The 21493-nt window shown below is 43.0% G+C and overlaps 1 protein-coding gene across 1 annotated transcript in view; it reads right to left on the bottom strand.

Moving 5' to 3' along the window:
- Positions 1-20948, bottom strand: part of LAMB2 (laminin subunit beta 2) — a 69515-nt gene extending 48567 nt beyond the window's left edge. Inside the window, exons 1-4 of the mRNA XM_060766507.2 lie at positions 20623-20948; positions 7891-8060; positions 6342-6477; positions 901-974 (exon numbers count right to left, since the gene is read on the bottom strand). Coding sequence (XP_060622490.2) covers positions 901-974; positions 6342-6477; positions 7891-8060; positions 20623-20650 — 408 coding nt within the window. The 5' untranslated portion in view covers positions 20651-20948. The remainder of the gene's footprint in view (positions 1-900; positions 975-6341; positions 6478-7890; positions 8061-20622) is intronic.
- Positions 20949-21493: the final 545 nt, after the last annotated feature.

Raw genomic sequence — 21493 nt, 5'->3', positions numbered from 1 at the left:
GAGGATGAGGGGGATGATGGGTTTCAAATCGAGTAGTCTGGGACTGATCATAGAGAATTTCAGGCAGATGAGGCTGATATTTTGGATTTCTGTGCTTGTTCCCAGGCAACAGGGAAAAGTGAAAGTCCTTGAGCAGATGGGGAGTTTTCTTAGGAAACTTGATTAGGCCTGAGAATGGAGGAAGTTGAAAACAGACAAACTAGATATTTTCACAGAGTCCAAGATAAGACCTTGCAGTCCAGGTGTACTCGGCATGATGTCATGGGTATTTGCACTGGCTTAAATTAAGTGATTTGGCTTCAGGCCTCTCAGAGGAGACAAAATTGCCATAGGAAATGGCTTTCCTGTCTCTACTCTCAAGTTCATGATTCAAGTATTCTCAAGATTCCTGTTCTGGTTTATGCCTTTGCCTCTTTGGAGGGTTTACCTTGGAAAAGTTCCTGTTTTCGTGTTTATGGATTTATGTTTGAAGTACTGCTATGGATTTTGTTTTTCTTGACTTTATGCTCTTTGTCATTTTTGGATTACTGCTATTTTGTATTTCCTATTCGACTGACCCTTTTGGAATTGCCCTTTCCTCCCTTTTTAACTGTTTTCTTTAATAAATATTTTTAGATAGAATTACTGAACTATGGCATGGTGCTGGGTGAAAAGGTGTTTCAGTACTAGAGTGCAACATCTCTTTTACTAAAATCCTGATAGAAATCAAAACTGCTAGAATATGGAGCAACATTACTGCCTTTTAGTTGGGACTCACCTTTGGAGCATAAATACACAGATTACATGATGAACACTAGAAATGCATGTCAGAACACAATAACAGAATTTAAACTCAGTGAAGAAGAAACCATGAAGCCAATGGCTGAAGTGTAAGCCCATCTGGCCTCAAATGGGACACACCTTAAAAGTCATGATGAGATGAGTGAAGTGGAACTCGGCTTCCAGATCTAAGCGGATGCTGACCTGTTCCACACCTGGAGAGATAGAAAGATTGATGTTCAGACTCATTAAAATATAATTCAGTTAAGCTTTGTGAGCTCTGTATTTGTGTACCGAAGCTTAGTAAATATACTGTTAAAAGCTGCAATTCCCACAGCCCCTAAGACAGCACAGCCACTGTATTCTATTTATTTATTTATATTTATTTACCATATTTATATACTGCCTTTCTCAGCCCAAAGGTGACTCAGGGCGGTTTCTAGGAACTGTAGCCCCAGAAAGTAAGTTTTCAAATGTTCTGGGTAGAATCCTTGGGTTTGTTTCTTGAGGGATGCTCAATAATGTTGGTACACTTGTCCATTACTGGCCTCTGACCTCTAGAAACCTTTTTTCTTTTTGAAAATAGAAATCTCCATAGCCTATTCAGAACCTTTTGGGAAAACCAGGAATCTTTTGGAAAGGCAAGACCTTGTTAGAGATCCTAACCTTTGGTAAAGTATGTTCTTCCTGAGAAGAGTTAATCTTAAAGTCCTATGAGAGCTCCTAGCCATTGCAGGCAACCTGTACTGACATCAACGTGGACATCCACATGACCAGGGAGAAGGAGAGTGGATTCCTCCCCTCCTTCTCCCTGGTTGCGCAGACAATACTTCTGATTCATTGTGGGGCATCCACGATGACCAGGAGATTTCCTGGAGCTCTGTGGCCATCTAACAAAGGTCAGATTGAATCTGGACTACCGCAGACTTGCTTCTGCTGCCACCATGGTTGACCATGGACTGAGTGAATCATGTTGTAGCCTCCAGTACCAGTCTGGAACATTTCTGTTCTGAACTGGTGCCATAATAAACAAACAAATAAATAAATAAATAAATAAATAATAAGCAATCATTGTCGATCAGGCATGGGCAAACTTCATCCCTCCAGGTATTTTGGACTTCAACTCCCACAATTTCTAACAGCTTACCAGCTATTAGGAATTGTGGGAGTTGGAGTCCAAAACACCTGGCGGATCAACGTTTGCCCATGCCTGGTATAGATGAACTCAATATTGTCTGCAAAGAACATTGTGCACCCAGTATTTGCTTTTATGGTGCACTGGGGGCATCAAACATGCCTGCATCATGATGCAGAGATAGATACCTAAGCTATAGACCAATTCCCGAGTTAGAGACCAGTTGCCCGTGGTAAGTTCTTGTGATCATCTGGCCCTGTCTGTCTCGTCCCCCACCTCCGCCTCACCAAGGGCCAGGAAAAATGGGATTCATGTGGGTATGATTCAGCATTTCCTCTGCGTGGGAGAGAAAGAAAAGCAACGGGGCTCTGGGGATATCCTCTGCACTGCTGCTTTGGCCATGCCATGTCCCAAGCAAAGAACACAATGCAAAAACGGCCTGTCCAGATACTCAGGGCATGACAAGGTCATCCAATTGTATGAACAAGGATGAGAACATCTCTTAGGCTCAAATCTGCTGGTTTTTTTCCAAATCCCACTGCATTTTCATCCCATCCCTGACTCATATCAGGTTTTGAAATTTCATTTTTACTTTCTGTGAGGGCATTTGGAAGATGGAGGGTTTTTTAAAAAAAAAAATGTAAAAAACTCTTTTAAATGTATGCATGTTTGTGCAAAATTCCCAGATTCTAATAAAGTGTGTTCTGTTGCATTTTCAACTGTGCACATTTTTACCATTCGTATTTTTGAAACATGCATGTGGTTATTTCTCTGAATTGCATCAGAAATATATGGATCTCAGAGGCCAAGTGAACTTTTGTCTTGCACGAAATCTTGTAATGTGCAAAATGAACATTTCTGCTGAGATTTTATCTCCCAATGAAATTTCCTTCCATCTCCAAATATGGGAGAGACTTGTCGCAGGGCAGCCTAAAGTCTCATAGCAAGGAAGAATGTGCAAGCAAGTATGAATAAGGAAGACAGATTAATTTCTCCTATTCTAACAAACACAAACAAAAGAAGAATTGAGAAATTGCCTGCTATGATTATTGTCCACTCTCATCAGTTATACACACACACACACACACACACACTTCTAGTGTCTCTTATTATCAGTGTTTTGCAAACTCTAGTCTTCCACATGTTTGGGACTTTCTGCACTGCCCTATATCCTGGGATCTGATCAAGGATTATTTGATTTGAACAGGATTATATGAGTATACACTGCCAGATAATCTGGGATAACCAGGACCCTTCCACACAGCCCTATGTCCCAGAATATCAAGGCAGAAAATCCCACAATATCTGTTTTGAACTGGGTTATCTGAGTCCACACTCAGATAATGTGGGATTTTCTGCTGCTATATTCTGGGATATAGGGCTGTGTGAAAGGCCCCTCAGATAATTTAGGACCAGATCCTGGGATATAGGTGCAGTTTGGAAGGGGTCTTTGACTCCCAGAATTCCTGGCTGGGCTTTCTGGGAGCTGAAGATCAAAACATCTGAAAGATATTGAGAAGGGCTGTAGTGTCATGCAACTCGATGCTTCTCAGTATTTTGACCCTTCAGATGTTTTGGACTTCTACTCCTAGAAAACCCAAGCAGGAATTCTGGGAGTCCAAAGTCAGTAGGCAAAGAGCATGCGCCCCATCTGAAATCCTGTGGCTGCCTCCTGCAGAATTCTGGGGTTTATAGTTTAGGCAGGGGCCTTTAAACTGCTCAGCCAGAGAGGTCCTGGGTGTCCCTAAACTACAAATTCCAGAATTCTGCAGGAGGCAGCCACAGGATTTCAGATCTCTTTGCTGACTCTTTCAGCTCTAGTGTGATATCCTCAAATGTCTCAAACATCTGGAGGACCGCAGTTTGTAGGAATCATCACCATATTAAAAGTAAAATAGTCCTATTCATTTTTTGCTCACTGTTATGTAACTACATGTGAAGAGCGTGAGGATTAGAATCAGAGTATTAATTAATGTGGACAATCTTTCGGAATGGCAGAGACGGTTTGCTTTACAATGTCCTTCTTCACATGGAGGAAGACAGTAGAATTGGAAAGGCCCCTTTTACATTGCCATACTGTCAAAGCAGATAATCCACATTATCTGATTTGATCTGTATTATATGAGTCTACACTGCCATATGACTCAGTTCAAAGCAGATAATCTGGATTTTCTATGGCAGTGTAGATGAGGCCTGAGAAAGCTCTGGGATTAATATGCTGTATGCAGATCACTTCCAAATTAGCATATGGCGATTAATTAGTCACAGATATAAATCTGAGAAGGGAATGATGCTGGGGAAAGTGGAAGGCAAAAGGAAGAGGGGCCGACCAAGGGCAAGATGGATGGATGGCATCCTTGAAGTGACTGGCTTGACCTTGAAGGAGCTGGGGGTGGTGACGGCCAACAGGGAGCTCTGGTGTGGGCTGGTCCATGAGGTCATGAAGAGTCGGAAGCAACTGAACACATGAAAAACAACATAAATCTGAACTTTTAAAGGAGCTGTCCAAGGTTGTGAACTTATGGTGGCAGGGAAATAGTTCCTGTTCATTTCAAACTAAAACCTGGAGCACATTCAGTATACCCCCTGCCGTGTAATCTATTAGCCAGAAATGATAACACAAATAAATAACAATAGAGACACATAGAGTTGAGAAACAATTGTCTCATTTGTGGAAAAGATATGGAACCAAAGATTCCCTTTTTAGAGAAGGAGATGAATTTTTGGATCCAACTCCAACCTCTTGGTTCAAGTCAGTATTTGTTTTTATTGTGTGCCTTCAAATTGTTTCCAATCCATGATGACCCTATCATATGATTTTCTTGGCAAGATTAGTTCAGAAGAGATTTGCAATTGCCATCCTTTGAGGTTGAGAGAGTGATTTGCCAAGGTTGCACAATGGGTTACACAGCTGAGCAGAGATTCAAAACCTGGGCTCCAGAGCTAAAGTTCAATGCTCATTGTAAAAAAAGTATTTCTGGGTTCATAGTTGAATATAAAAAGTGTTTCAGAGGAATAATGATCTTGATATGTAAAAAAACATAATGCATGGTGTTGCCATACCTTAAAGAAAACATGTTTGATTTGTTTTAAGCTTTTGTAGACTCAAGCCCACGGCACCAAATCAAAAGAGCTGTAGGACATCTTTAAGACAAAATCATTTATTCCAGCATGAACTCTTATGAAGCAGATTACTACTACTACTTGTTGTTGTTGTTCATTTGTTCAGTCGTTTCCGACTCTTCGTGACCTCATGGACCAGCCCACGCCAGAGCTCCCTGTTGGCCGTCACCACACCCAGGGTCAATCCAGTCACTTCAAGGATGCCATCCATCCACCTTGCCCTTGGTCGGCCCCTTTTCCTTTTTCCTTCCATTTTCCCCAGCATCATTGTCTTCTCTAAGCTTTTCTTTCTTTTCATGATGTGGCCAAAGTACTTCATCTACTACTACTACTACACTTTATTTGTATTCTGCCCTATCTCCTCAAGGGGACTCATGGTGGATTCCAGCATATAAAGACATAAGGCAAACATGCAGTGCCTCAAAACAAACAAAGACACACAGATAAAGGCAAAGGCTTCCCCTTCATCTCTGGCTCTGGGGGTGGTGCTCATCTCCATTTCTAAGCCAAAGCGTTTGCTTTGTCCATAGACACCTCCTGGGTCATGTGGCTGGCATGACTGCATGGAGTGCCATTTACCTTCCCACCGAAGCGGTACCTACTGATCTTGCATGTTTCAAACTGCTAGGGTGGCAGAAGCTGGGGCTAACAGCGGGAACTCATCCATCCCATGGATTCGAACTGCCAACCTTCCGGTCAGCAAGTTCAGCAGCTCAACGTTTTAACATTTGTGTCACAGCAGCCCATGAATATTGTTGTTGTTGTTGTTGTTGTTGTTGTTGTTGTTCATTTATACCCTGCTTTACCTCCCCTGAGGGGACTCAAAGCAAAGTCCATTTTCTCAGATGTACAGAACATTATACTCATTTCTGTGGGTTTGATAAGGGTGATACAAGATGCAAAAGATCGCATTTTAAAAATCCTCTTTCAAATTTTATGGGGGAAGAGGTGGGAAAAAACCATTTGTTTGGATCAGATAGAGGTAAAAATGGGTGGATCAAAATTGACTTTGAGACACTGAAATGATTTAATTCCATCACTGCAGTTTTCTATGACACTTTTAAAATTCTTTACGGCTACACTTGGTTGCATTTCTAACATCTGGGACGACTGACAGCCTTGAAAACAAAGTGCACACTAGCCGCATACCTTGTTTATAAAGCAAATGGCTGGTTGCATTCTGCCACACCACAGCAAGGGGACTAGAAGTTGCTAATGGCCTGCAATGCCTCTACTAGTGTCCTCTACCAAGCAGCATTAACCAAATATTGTTGAGTTAGGTATTACCAGCCAGTGGAATAGGGATGAGGTCTCCACTGCTTACCATTCTCTGACTGCCACCAGGCCTTCTTACGGTGTGGTGCAAAAGTGGTGATTACATTCTCAATCCGATGGCTGTTAGGATTTGACGTGGGATCATAGGGCCGGCGAGAGTCACAAACAAAGCACTTTTTCTCATCCTGTAAGAGATACGGAGTCACTTAAGTGTTGGGCTGTGCATGCATGACAAAACCACACCCTATATATCAGGCCTGGGCAAGCTTTAGCCCTCCAGGTGTTTTGGACTTCAACTCCCACAATTCCTAACAGCTGGTAGGCTGTTAGGAATTGTGGGAGTTGAAGTCCAAAACACCTGGAGGGCCCAAGTTTGCCCATGCCTGGTATATATAATGAATCATAGAATCATAGCCATCCAGTCCAATCCCCTGCCAAGAAGCAGGAAAATCACATTTAAAACACCCCTGACAGATGGCCATCCATCCTCTGTTTAAAAGCCTGTCTTGTCTGTAAACAATGTGGCGTGCATGACTGCATGGAGTGCCATTTATCTTCCCACCAAGGTGGTACCTATTGATCTACTCACATTTGCATGTTTTCAAACTGTTTGATAGGTAGGAGCTGGGGCTAACAGTGGCAGCTCACCTGTCCCATGGATTCGAACTGCCAACCTTCCAGTCAGCAAGTTCAGCAGCTTAGCAATTTAACCCGTTGTGCCACCACAGCCCCATATTTGTACTTTTGAGATAGTGCTCTGATAGCACAACTATGTCTTTTCTAAGCAGGCAAGGCAAAGAAATGAAGTCTGCATGCTCAGTTTTCTCTTCACAGATGCATATGGCCAGCCCTCCATACTCATAGACATTATTATTCACTGATTTGATTAAAATGATATATTGAGGAATCTCTAGAATTTTCCGTGTGACTCTATGGATAGCTTCGGTCAGAAAGAACACCTCTAGGAATCTCTAGGTCCTCCAGTATGATGTGACAAAAGTGAACAATATAACCATGCTATGGAGAAACTAGATATTCCTAGATAAGCGTTCTCCCTGTTAAAAAATAGCAATTTTATTGGGTTGCTATGAGTTTTCCGGGCTGTATGGCCATGTTCTAGAAGCATTCTCTCCTGACTTTCACCCACATCTATGGCAAGCATCCTAAGAGGTTGCGAGTTTCTTTTGGAAACTAGGCAAATGGGGTTTGTATATGTGTGGAATAATGTCCAGGGCAGGAGAAAGAACTCTTGTCTGTTTGAAGCAAGTGTGAATGTTGCAACTGGCCAGCTTGATTAGCATTGAATAGCCTTAGTGCTTCAAAGCCGGAATGATTTTTGCCTGGAGGAATCCTTTGTTGGAGGTGTTAGCTGGCCCTGATTGTTCTCTGTCTGAAATTCCTTTGTTTTCTGAGTGTTGGTCTTTATTTACCGTCCTGATTTTAAAGTTTTTAATTTTATTATTTCCAGTTTTTCATTTTTGCAGGGGTCCTGTGCCCACAGACTCAGCAGATGTGGAGGGATGGCTGTAGTCTAGCCTGGAATTGGCACATCCATTGTAATTTGATAAAACCACAGGCTTTTGCAATGCAAGACTCACCTGCAAATGGCTGACGATGCAGTAGGGCTGGCGATGTCGCAGGCCACAGGTGGAGGTGGCGGAGAGGCGGTCAGCCCGACCTACCAGCAAATCTCCTGTGCTTGGATAGCAGCTGCCTTGGGAACAGCCATGGGGATGCTCAGGCTCTTGGCACAGGGCTCCCCCCAGCACTGCAGAAACATGGAAAGTTAAGGAAGATTTAAGTAGTAGAGAAAAGGAAACACAACTGTAATGCTGGACTGGAACAAAAGCAATTCCACCCCAGTATGAGAGCAATGAGTATTGATAACACCATGTAATATAACTTTTGTTCCTGGGTTATAAGTGTCATTTCCTATTTGGTTCTATCATAAAAGCATGGAAAAAAGTTTATTAAACTGCCAAAACTTTGTTTTTTGCAGGACATCCTTCAGCACATTTTGCGCTAGTTTTTCAATGAATATCTCATAGCGTTTCTCAACCAATACAACACAGTTTGTGGCAGCCACAAAAATGAAGTTTCTGGAGTATAACAACTACTTTCAGAGTAGGCACTGCACACTTAAACAAGAAATTACAATTTCAATCCAGGAACAGATTTTTTTTTCAAATTTTGTTACATAGGTAAAATTTTTCCCCTGACATTAAGTCCAGTTGTGTCCGACTCTGGGGGTGCTCATCTCCATTTCTAAGCCAAAGAGCCGGCATTGTCTGTAGACACCTCCAAGTTCATGTGGCTGGCATGACTGCATGGAGCGTCATTACCTTCCCTATTGATCTACTCACACTTGCATGTTTTCGAACTGCTAGGTTGGAAGAAGGTGGGATTAACAGCAGGAGCTCATGCTGCTCCCCGGATTCAAACCTGGGACCTTTCGGTCAGCAAGTTCAGCAGTTCAGCGGTTTAACCCACTATGCCACTGGGGGGTTCATATTTGTTACATAGTGTAATATATTTAAAAATATTATTTGGAAGAGGGTGTTGCAAGCGTGGAACCATGATGGAGGGAAGCTTTTATAGATGTAACAGCCAACCTTTGTATTGCCCCCATTTAGTAGTGTCAGTTATAGAATCATAGAGTTGGAAGGGGTTTCCTGGGCCACGAAGTACAACCCCTTGCTCAATGCAGGATCTCCAGTTAGACACCGATTACCAACCTTCAGTCCTCCAGGTATTCTAAACTTCAATTCCCAGAAGCCTCAACTGCCATGGGAGCTGAAGTCCAAAACACCTGGAAAACCAGAGTTTGGCAAACACTAAGCTAGAGTAATGCATTTTTTAAGGCAACCCCACTACCTCTCTTGTCTTCCCTGCTTAACTGCTAAGCGGTGTACAGAGAGAGGACATCCCTCCTGTTACACCAACTCCACTGGCTGTCAGTCTGCTACCAAGCACAATTTAAACTGCTGACTTTATCCTATAATGCCCTAAATGGTTCTAGCCCAGCTTACCTGTCCAAACATATCTTCCCCTATGAACCATCTCCGAGATTAAGATTGCCCGGGGAGGCCCTGCTCTCAATCCCACCCCCCTCGTAAGTGCAACTGGTGGGGATGAGAGACAGGTCCTTTTCGGTAGTGGTCTCTTGGCTTTGGAACTCCCTTCCCAGGGAAATTAGATCAGCTCCCCCCCCCCCCCCGACCTTCAGGAAGAAAGTTAAATCCTGATTGTGGATCCAAGCTTTTGCACAAAGATTCCCAGTGCAACAACGATTTCTCCGTGCAATAATGAACAATGACAATTGGAATGGCCTCCTGGAATATGCTTTTGCACTGTGTGATTTTAAGTAATTATTTTAAGTGATATGTTTTAATTACGTGATTTTAAAGTTTGTGTTGTTTTATTTTTATTTGTATTCAAGGCATCGAATTGTGCCTCTGCCGTGAGCTGTCCTGAGTCCCCTTCGGGGTGAGAAGGGTGGGGTATAAATGTGGTAAATAAATAAAAAATAATTCTCCCAGAAACATGGAAGAAGACCGTACTATTTATTTATTTACTATATTTATAGCCCACCTTTCTCAGCCATACGGCGACTCAAGGCGGGTTACAGATTGGCACAATTCATAAAAGTCAGGCATTCATAAAAGTGCCATTAAAAACAATCAACATTACAATATAAAACATAAATAAAGGTGTAGAGTGAGGTTGACAGAGCCTCAAAATATTAAAAAAGAAATTAAAATAGTACCAGTGAATGCCATAACAGATTACCAGTACTACATAAGAGACTGAAATATAGACTAATAGAAATCTCAACTAAATACTTTCAAAATTCCACTCATTTTAGTAAAAGAGTTTGAGAACCTAGTCCTGTAGCTTATTTATTTAACAGTAACCTCCAGTGACCACAACAAGATTTATTTCTTGATAACTTTGCAGAAGATTACCACTAAAACCATCGAAATTTAGACATGTTCAGTTTGGCTGGATAGTACCCAAATTAAACAAAATTAATACTGTGTTTAGATTTTTCCCTGCCGTCACATTCCTGAGGAAACAGTAGTAAAAGTGTATTTGATTTATTCCATTTGATTTGGGGACAATACAAGGTTTTCCTGTATAAACAATATATGGCTCTTTCCATTTGATCTACTCTTTTCATTCCCTTATTTTCCTTTCTCTCCTGACAATATGCAGCCAGCCAGTGGAAAACACACATCCTACCCCTTTGCATTCCAGGGCCCTTGTTCTTTCCACTTGGCCTTCAGTCAAGTTCCTTTACTCACACAATCCCACACTTGCTCACTTCATCGCCACCTACCACTATATCAACTGTTTGCTTGTCCTCCACCTCACCCTTTTGCTCACACAAAAATCCAAATTCCAGGGGGACGAGGAATGAACAAACAAAACATACACATCTGTGAAAATTAGCAAATTTAGATACCACTGGGATTCACAGCAATGGGTGCTGAGTGAATGAATAATCTGGATTTCATTGGTTCAAAGATTTTATTTTTGTGCTTCAGCTGGCTCTTAAGTTTTAGTATTCAGATTTCCAAGCCACTTTCCGAAATAATACTTTAGTCAAAGCTTATGAATCAAATGTGATCGTTTGTTCTCCTCTGGGATTTCTATCACTGTCTTTTCGAAGCACAGGCTCACTTCCTAGGGAAGTAGCTCACTCCACATGGCAGATAGAAAAGACATTTTGTATTAGGAAAAAGAGACAAGTAAATCAACCATCTACCAATGCTTCTGACTGAAATTCCATAGCTTAGATGGTTATCCTGTTGTGTGTCTTGAAGTCATGTCCAACCCAATGGCGACCTCTCAAGAGGGCATCTTTGTTCAGAGGGAGGTCCCTTTTGCTTTCCTTTGAGGCTGAGAGAATGTGACTTGCCCAAGGTCTGTGATCTGTCTTTGATGCAGAACAAAGGAGCAACATCTGCTATTGTGGAAGCTGCTCAAAGCCCTTTTGGAGTCCTGATGGCTGGCTAGCCTGATTGTGCATCATCATGGCACAAAGCCATGTTTAAATATATGAAAGGATGCCACACTGAGAAAGGGAGACCTTCCTGTTTGGCAATAGAATATGCTGCCTCAAACCATAATGGAACTTCCTTGTCTGGAGGTTTTTAAGCAGAGGCTGGAAGGCCATCTGTCAGGGGTGCCTTGATTGTGCTATTCCTGCATGGCAGGGGTTGAACTTGATGGCCTTTGTAGTTTCTTCTGTAGTTTCTTCAGCTTCTGCTAAAAAACCTTCAGAAGACACTTCACTTCTATGCTACAGCCTCAGCTTTAGATTTAATACATTCAATTTATATTCCATCACTCCTAGTATTGCTCAAGTGTGTGCCCAATTTTAGGGCATGTTCCTGATCCCAAGGGCCCCAGCCTTAGTCATATAGGCTGCCTTGAACTAATTTTAACAAGAGTAAATTAGCACAATTCTGGTTGCTTCTGGTCACTTCTGGTGTGAGAGAATCAGCAGTCTACAAAAACGTTGCCCAGGGGATGCCCGGATGTGTTGTACTCCTACAGGGGAGGCTTCTCTCATGTCTCAATGTCTTAAATCAATAAATATTTTTCTAAGATCTACAGAGATACTCACAGGAACACCTCAGCAAACGAGAGTCTAAATCCCAGCATCTCAATCAGTGGCTGAGACCAAATGGGAGACTCCCCCCTGGGCACACAGAAGACTGGGCGACTTGGAAGATGCTGAACAGACTGCGCTCTGGCACCACAAGATGCAGAGCCAACCTTAAGAAATGGGGCCACAAAGTTGAGTCCAAGAGTGTGGAGAAGAGCAAATCACAGACCACCTATTACAATGCAGCCTAAGCCTTGCTACATGCACAATGGAGGACCTTCTTATAGCAACACCAAAGGCACCCCAAGTGGCCAGCTTCTGGTCAAAGGACGTATGACATAATGCCAAGTTTTAAAACTTCGTATTTTTGTAAATACATTACAAGTGTACCCTCAGTTTGCTCTGATACATAAATAGCAAAATGATTTTTTCCTGTTCAAATATGACCTTTAGGGCCTCAAAGGTGCCAGCTCAGTGACCCCAATCTGACACAGAGAGATAGTAAATGCACCGGCACTGGATGACACTAGGCTTCTTTTCCTCACAGCTGGGTTTCTTTCCCCTCCACCCGCCCCACCGTCCCTCCCTTCTCCCCCCACTGCTTCCACCTGCTTGTGTTGCTCACAGACGGGTGGGCCTGGGGGGAGAAATGTCTCAGCTCGCCTACTCTGCCCCGTCTCCCCTCCTCTCCCCTCCATCGCTGCCTTCCCCTCCATCATGGGGCCTGGGAGCGGAAGCTACAGCCTTGCCAGAAATAACCCTGGCGGGGAATAGGCTCTGTTGTTCGGCCAGGCTGGCCTTGAGCCAGGGACGTGGGGGCTGAGTTTGAGAGAACACGTCCATTTGGGAGCCTCTGCATGTGAGGACAGGAGGCCAAAAGGGCACCGTAGTGCCAGGCAGGCACCCTCCTCATCCCTCTGCCACAGAGCTCAGGAAAGGAAGGCCTGGGTCCCTTTGGATACCCGGGACTTCCATCCCCTAACATCAACACCTTCCCCCTCCTCTCCTTCACAGACTGGCAAGGAAGCCAACTCTTTTGACAACAACTCCTATGTAGATGTGGAAGGAAACACCCAAGGACCATTCCTTCCTGTGCTTGCCCTTTCCCCACACCCGTGTAGGATTGCAGCCGGGACTGGTGCTGGAACAGGTGTGGTGGGATCATTCCTATGTTGTCTCCCACCTCTCTCACAAACACACGCACATATCACTCTTTTTGCATTACCGGCTGCTCCCAGGCACCGCGCCAGCCCTCCCTGAGCCTCAAATCCCCTGGAGTCAGAGCTTCAAAAGGAGCCAGGGACAAAGACTCCAGCTGGTGGGGTGGGCTGTGCAGCTGCCCCAGGATTGAGGCTGGTTGGGGTTCAAAGCAAACACACAAACCACACTCCAATTCTGCACGAAACAAGGAGAAGGGGATGTGGAGAGAGCCCAATTCCCAAAATAAAAGAGGATGGAACTGGCATTTAAAGGTGGCTTTTTGATTAATGTCATTTATCCATTGTCTGGTGAGCTCAAGGTAGTGGAAATCACTGAACCATAGAGTTGGAAGAGACCTGGTGGGCCATCTAGTCCAACCTTGTGCTAAGAAGTAGGAAAATCACATCCAAAGCACCCCCAACAGATGGCCATCTAGCATCTGTTTAATGTCACCTTTCTGCCTTCTCTTCTCCAAGCTAACTTACCCAGCTTCCTAATAGCCCTCACTCTTCTCCACTTTGCCTTCCCATCAATCCTGTTTTACTGAGAATTACTCAAATAGGAATATCAGATACCCATAAGAGTCATATTCACAAACATGAGCAATAGCCTCGAATGCACATAAAAACATACACTGACATTTAGAAAGGTATTTTTAACCCTCCTAGCTATTAATAGACTGGGAAGGAAGGACTAAAGCATGTCAAAAAGTATGAAACTCCTCACAAGAACATGCCGAATATGGATCTGTTTCACACCAAAAAGCTTCAAAAATGTGGTTTTCTACTCTCTCCATACATGGCTAACAAAAAGATGGGAATACAGAGAAGGAATGATGGAACTAATGGTATTCAAAGGCATATGTTCTCAATCTCAAGCTGATGTCAAAGACTGGCAATTATTTTTTCCCACTGTGCCAGGGAATGGCACAAAATTTGTGCCCACTGGGTCGAATTCTTTCGTTCTTGGAAAATTGGCAGGGACTAGCACAAGTTCAGCATTCACTCCTTCAATTAGGACAGTGTTTCTCAATCTTCCTAATGCCGCAACCCCTGAATACAGTTGCTCATGTTGTGGTGACCCCCAACCATAAAATTATTTTCATTGCTACTTCATAACTATAATTTTGCTACTGTTATGAATCATAAAGTGCAGGATGTATTTTCATTCACTGGACCACATTTGGCACAAATACCCGATATGCCCAAATTTGAATACTGGTGGGATTTGGGGGAGGGGGGTGCTCAAATATGATTTGGGGGATGCTCAATATGAAAACTGGTGGAGCTTGGGAAAACAGACCTTGACATTTGGGAGTTGTAGTTGCTGGGATTTATAGTTCACCTACAATCAAAGAGCATTCTGAACCCCACCAACAATAGAATTGGGCCAAACATCCCACACAGAACCCCAATCACAAAAAGAAAATACTGTGTTTTCTGGTAGTCTTTTGCAACCTCTCTGACACCCCATTGTGATGCCCCCAGGGGTCCCAAACCCCAGGTTGAGAAATGCTGAATTAGGAGGAGGGTGGTGGTTTTTTGTCGTGTCAGGAGCAACTTGAGAAACTGCAAATCGCTTCTGGTGTGAGAGAATTGGCCGTCTGCAAGGACGTTGCCCAGGGGACGCCCTGATGATTTGATGTTTTTATCATCCTTGTGGGAGGCTTCTCTCATGTCCCCGCATGAGGAGCTGGAGTTGATAGGGGGAGCTCATCCATCTCTACCCGGGTTCGAACCTGCAACCTGTTGGTCTTCAGTCCTGCTGGCACAGGGGTTTAACCCACTGTGCCACCGGGGGCTCCAACAGGGTGGTGGTGACTATGCCAAACAATACACGCGGAGCTGCATGGTTATGTGAATGCTGTTAATGCCCAGTTTAAGAACCCAAAAGGAGGAGCCCTCAAAAGATGAAACCCTTGCCAAAGGAAATAACAACTGTGCGTCGTTTACATACCTAGATAATTCCCTCTCCCTGACACCAACTTTCACTCACTAATCATGTCTGTCCCATTGCCACGGCCCTCTATCTTTAGTCACAGAGACAGCTCAGGCGCCTTTCTCTATAAATAATTAACTTGTTACACCAGATTTTGGGGGTGTCCAATCAAAATAAAGTTATGAAGGGGAAAACTGAAGATGCAAGGACTGAGATGGATTCTTTCCCATCTCATGTGCCAGTTCTGAGGAAACAGAAATCCTAGCTGTGTCTGATTGCGTCTAATATTATTTTTAAAGATTAATACAAAGTATATAAGATGAGGAGGTCAGTATAAAGCTAGAATATTAAACTGGGGTTCTCAGAGAACAGGATTTGAATCCTTCCACAATCATGGAAACTACTGTACAAACATTATTTTCAGTTTCAGAGGAAGGCAATGATAAAACCCTTGGAAAACTTTTGCTAAGAAAATCCCAAAATAGATTTGACATAAGCCAGAAACAACATGAAGGAACATGACAATATGTCAAAATGGCAAACTCTCTTTCCACGGTTTAATTTGAGGCACAGGATGATATAGTCTTATGCAGAGATATATTACAGCAGTACTTAAGCTATCTCAGGCATGGGCAAACTTCAGCCCTCCAGGTGTTTTGGACTTCACCTCCCACAATTCCTATAGGCTGTTAGGAATTGTGAGAGTTGAAGTCCAAAACACCTGGAGGGCTGAAGGTTGCTCATGCCCTGGTGTAAGGTTTCTGAGGGAGCAAAGGAGGCTGGGATGAGGACTAAAGTGACCCATGTCACTTTTTGACTTCTTAAGCTAGCTCGGGCATGAGCAAACTTTGGCCCTCCAGGTGTTTTGGACTTCAACTCCCACAATTCCTAATAGTCTACCGTGGAGGTTGAAGTCCAAAACACCTGGAGAACCCAAGTTTGCCCATGCCTGAGCTATCTGATGTAGTGAGACATGCTCTGGAGTGTGGTGGAGGCTTCTTCTTTGGAGGCTTTTAAACAGAGGCTAGATGGCCATCTGTCGGGGATGCTTTGAATGCGATTTTCTTGCTTCTTGGAAGGGAGTTGGACTGGACGGCCCATGAGGTCTCTTCCAACTATTACAACTGAGGTATGGAACCATGATGTTTCTGAAACTCATTTTTCCATAAGTCGTTGGCCCAAATGAAGAAGTGGTTACCAGTCTAGTTTTTCAGGTGGTATGGACTTCACTAGTATCACTAGCAATGTTCACTAGTATCATTTTTGTAGCAGTGCCATTGTTATACACATTCACGTTACATTTGTTTCTAGCATGGGATGGAATGTATCTGTGCACAAAACTACATTGTAATGTAGTTTTATACCCATTAGTTAAATTTGTTTCTTGCCTGGAATGAATGTATCTGTGCACAAAACTACATCGTAATGTAGGGGTTTTTTAACCATTAGCATTACATTTATTTCCTGCATGGAATGGTATGTATCTGAGCACAAAATTACATCGTAATGTAGTTTTGTACCCATTAACTAAATTTGTTTCTTGCATGGAAATTCCCTAATGGCAGCAGTTGTTTAAGGTACTCCCACGGACCACACTCTGAGTAACTCTGCCTGAGATAATGCAGACTATAGGACATGCATAACATGATCACGCATAATGTTACGCTGCTTGTTCAAGGGAACTGGATGCAGAACTAACAGGCAGAAAAATCAATGGATGTGGATTTCACTGCTTCTTCCTATCAGAGAATGCGGCACCTGTTGATTTCCTGGCTACTGTGCAGCTGTAGAAAGCAGCAGAGATCACTATCCATATCCCCAAACTATTCTAAAATGGGATGAAACAACCTGTCGAAGTTTTAGAGTCATGGAGACAGATATCATATCATCCCCAAAAGTAAAACGGATAGTCCACCTTCCCCACACTTTAATTAACCAGACATGAAATTTAGGAGTGATAACTTAAAAGTTGCATCCCCTAAGAATATAATTGTTGTCTTTTGCAACCTGTTGTGTAGCATTCCCATCTCCCTCAGCTAGTGTATCATGCTGGTTTGGGACGGTTGAATTGTTTAGGGCAGTGTTTCTCAACCTCAGGGTTGGGACCACTGGGGGGGGGGGGGGCTGAGGGAGCGTCAGGCAGAAAACAGAATTTTCTGCTAGTCATGGGGGTTCTTTGTGGGGAGTTTGGCCCAATTCTATCATTGGTAGGGTTCAGAATGCTCTTTGATAGTAGATGAACTATAAATCCCAGCAACTATAACTCCCAAATGTCAAGGTCTATTCTCCCCAGAATCCACCAGGGTTCATATTTGGGCATATTGAGTATTGGTGCCTTGTTTGGTCCAGATCCATAATTGTTTGAGTCGACAGTGCTCTCTGGATGTAGGTGAACTACAACTCCCAAACACAAGGTCAATGTCTAACAAACCCTTCCAGTATTTTCTGTTGGTCATGGGAGTTCTGTGTGCCAAGATTGGTTCAATTCCATCACTGGTGGAGTTCAAAATGCTCTTTGATTGTAGGTTAACTATAAATCCCAGCAACTACAACTCCCAAATGACAAAATCAATCTCCCCCCAACCCCACCAATATTCAAATTTGGGCATATCAGGTATTTGTGCCAAATTTGGTCCAGTGAATGAAAATACATCCTGCACTCCTAGACTGGCCCTTTGCCTCCCTCACACAGAGGAGAGGGATGTGCTTGGGTTTATCATCCCTCCATCCCAAATGGCACAGGAGGGGTTGCAATTCTGTGCGAGGCAGGCAGGATGCTTGAGGAAAGACTGAGAGGTAACTTGTAGGGATCAAAGTGGGAGCATAAGCAGGGACTCTGACAAAATGGTATTTGAGAAAATAAAAAGACATTAGAACTACATCTCCAAGATGTTTGTTATATGGGTTCATGTCCATGTCCCCAAACTCTTCAAAAATGGAAGGAAACGTAACCTGTCCAAGATTGAGACTCAGATGGGAAAAGAAGTCACTGGTATATTCATGGATAGCTTGCCATTAGTGTTATGTGAGTTATTTATGGGTGTTCATGCTTATATATACCCTTAAAATGTTTTGTTATATATAACACGGCATTTAAAAAATATGAACAGCCACACACAGACACCAGAGCTTTCCAAACATTTCATGTTGGTGACACACTCTTTAGACACGCAACATTTTACGACACAGTAATTCAGTTTTACTAGCAAACTGGAGGTTAAATCAACCCTTTCTATGAGATACAGACACATATATACATTGTGATATGAAATGTATGGGGCACAGCATATCTCAGGAAAACTTTTCATTTATTTTTGAAAAATACCTGATTTATTGGTTATTTCATATACTTGTAGAAAGTTTTCCCATTACATTTGCACAACACACCAACATGTCATGGCACACCATTTTGAAAGCTCTGCTAATATATATTATATTATATATAAAATTATAATAATTGGAGGGTCCCCTGGTGGTGCAGCGAGTTATTTATGTATTATTTATTTATTTTAAATATTTGTACCCCGTCCTTCTCAACCCCCCCCCCGGGGGGGGGGGGGACGGACTCAGGGTGGTTGAGTTGCTGAACTTGCTGACTGAAAGGTTGGCAGATTGAATTCAGGGAGCGGGGTGAGCTCCCGCTTTTAGCTCCAGCTCTGACAACCTACCAGTTCAAAAACATGCAAATGTGAGTAGATCAATAGGTACCATTTAGGTGGGAAGGTAACAGCACTACTTGCAGCCATGCTGGCCACATGACCTTGGAGGTGTCTACGGACAACGCCAGCTCTTTGGCTTAGAAATGGAGATGAGCTCCGCCCCCCAGAGTCAGACACGACTAGACTTAATGTCAGGGGAAATCTTTACCTTTAATATTACATTATATTATATTATATTATATTATATTATATTATATTATATTATATTATTTATATGAAACTACATACCCTACGGGAAGTTTGGCAATATGAGTTAGCAATAGATACCCTCTACGGGAAAGGATTGTATACCCATCCACCCCTTTAGATAATTCGTTTGTAACAAGTAGTGTTGTGCTATGTATGTATTGTAGTCTTCCCATGTTTTATATCATCTGAATATATATGTGTTTGTGCATATAAAACATAACATTTACAAATATTTTTGCATGATGAATTGGGTGGGATTGGTTTTTAATGCATTTGTGTTGTTTTGATAATTCTATGCTTATGTTTTGCATACTCTGTATGTTGGTGTTTTGCTATTTGGAAACTGCCCTGAATCCTCTAGGGGAGATAAAGCAGTATATACATTAAGTTGTTGTTGTTGTTGTTGTTGTTATTATTATTATTATTATTATTATTATTATTACCTAGCCACACATTGCTGTGGCCCAGTCTGTGTATATGTTTTTGTAAGTATATATGTGTGTGTATATATATGTGTGTATATATGTATGTTTGCATGTGTGTGTGTGTGTGTGTGGTTTTGCGCATGCGTTGTACTGTATTTTTTTATTTTTTCGCTTTTAAACTCCCTTCTGCTGTTTTTTTCAGTGTTTTTTTCCCCAGTGCTTTTAGTGAGTGATGGTCACTCATTGGCCTAATAGGTGTCCAAATTTAATGTCAATTTGTCCAGTGGTTTTTGAGTTAATCCCACAAACAAATATTACAATTTTTATTTATATAGATATCAAAACACTGGAAAAAGCACCGCAACAAACACAAAAGAGATTACATGAAAGTATGGATGCTATTACACTGGAGAATCAGTGCAGTATGAAACCACTTTTGACTCATGGAGTTATAGTTTTACAAGGTCTTTAGCCTTCTCTGCCAGAGTGCTGATGCTACTAAACGTCAATTTCTATTATACCACGTAATGAGATTTTTGTTCCTGGATTAGAAATGTCATTTCCTAATTGGTTCTATCATAAAAAGCATGGGGAAAAAAGTTTATTAAACTCCCCAAACTTTGCTTTTTTGGGAGGGACATCCTGTAGCACATTTTGCTATAGCTTCTCAATGAAGATCTCATCAGTCTCAACCAATTCCAGCTTTCATGGCTGGAATCACTGGGTTGTTGTAGGTTTTCCAGGCTGTATGGCCATGTTCTAGAAGCATTCTCTCCTAACGTTTTGCCTGCATTGATGGCACGCATCCTCAGAGGTTGTGAGGTCTGACTGGGTTGTTGTAGGTTTTTTGGGCTATATGGCCATGTTCTAGAAGCATTCTCTCCTGACGTTTCACCTGCATCTATGGCAAGCATCCTCAGAGGTTGAGACCTCACAACCTCTGAGGATGCTTGCCATAGTTGCAGGTGAAACGTCAGGAGAGAATGCCTCTAGACCATGGCCATATAGCCCAAAAAACCTACAACAACCCAGCAGTTCAAGATACAGTAGTTTGTGTTGGCCACAAAAACAAAGTACCGGAGCATAGCAGCTACTTTCTCTTAGCCTTGAGCTTAGGCTCTCGAGTGTTGCCAAACCGCATTCATTTTTGACAGGCAGGTGCCACTCCACCTCCCTTTCATCCTCAGAAGTGTGAGATGTGGAGGGCAGACAGAGAGCAAAGAAAGAAAGAAAGAGTTGACTCACCTGCCAGGAGCAAACCCCAGGGTCTCATTGCAGCGACTGGGCTTGTCCCTCCAACAGAAAGAGAAGAAGGAGAGGCGAGTTTGCTTCTTGTGGCGAAACCAGAGAAGATGAGGGAGGGATGGAAGGAAGGAAGGAGGGAAGGAAGGAAGAGGGGCCTGGCTCCACTCAGGAGAGACCAAAAGGAGGAGGAGAAGGAGGAGTGTGGCTCACTAATTTCGGCTGATCTCCTTCCCCTCCCTCCCTCTCTCCCGCCTTCCCAGCTCCGGACCCCCTTCGCCCCACAGATCAGGCTGCCTGTCGGCTCCCTCCTGCCCAAAACTGACTGAAGGGAAAAGGTTCAACTTTTAAGTCGAGAGAAAGTTAGCGACGCGTTCAGGGCGAAGGAAAAAGCGTGGGACGGATTTAGGAAGGATCTGGGGCGAATCTATACTGGCATGATCCAGGGAAATCATGCTCCCCTCTATTCTGCCTTGGTTGACCACACCCGGAATATTGTGTTCAGTCCTGGGCGCCACAATTGAAGGGAGATGTTGACAAGCTGGAATGTGTCCAGAGGAGGGCGACTCAAATGATCAAAGGTCTGGAGAACAAGACCTATGAGGAGCGGGTTAAAGAGCTGGGCATGTTTAGCCTTCAGAAGAGAAGAGTGAGAGGAGAAATGTTTAAATATGTGAGGGGAAAACAGGCAGCTTGTTTTCTGCTGCCCTGGAGACTAGGGCATGGAACAATGGCTTAAAGATACAAGAAAGGGCATTCCATCTGAACATTAGGAAGAACTTCTTAACTGTGAGAGCTGGTCAGCAGTGGAACTCTCTGCCCCGGAGTGTGGTGGAGGCTCCTTCTTTGGCAGCTGTTAAACAGAGGCTGGCTG

The sequence above is a fragment of the Anolis sagrei genome, chromosome 2 (assembly GCF_037176765.1).
Source record: "Anolis sagrei isolate rAnoSag1 chromosome 2, rAnoSag1.mat, whole genome shotgun sequence".
NCBI classification, from domain to species: domain Eukaryota; kingdom Metazoa; phylum Chordata; class Lepidosauria; order Squamata; family Dactyloidae; genus Anolis; species Anolis sagrei.
The sequence above is the reverse complement of the archived record's forward strand: the minus strand, read 5'-3'. Positions and strand labels throughout refer to the sequence as shown.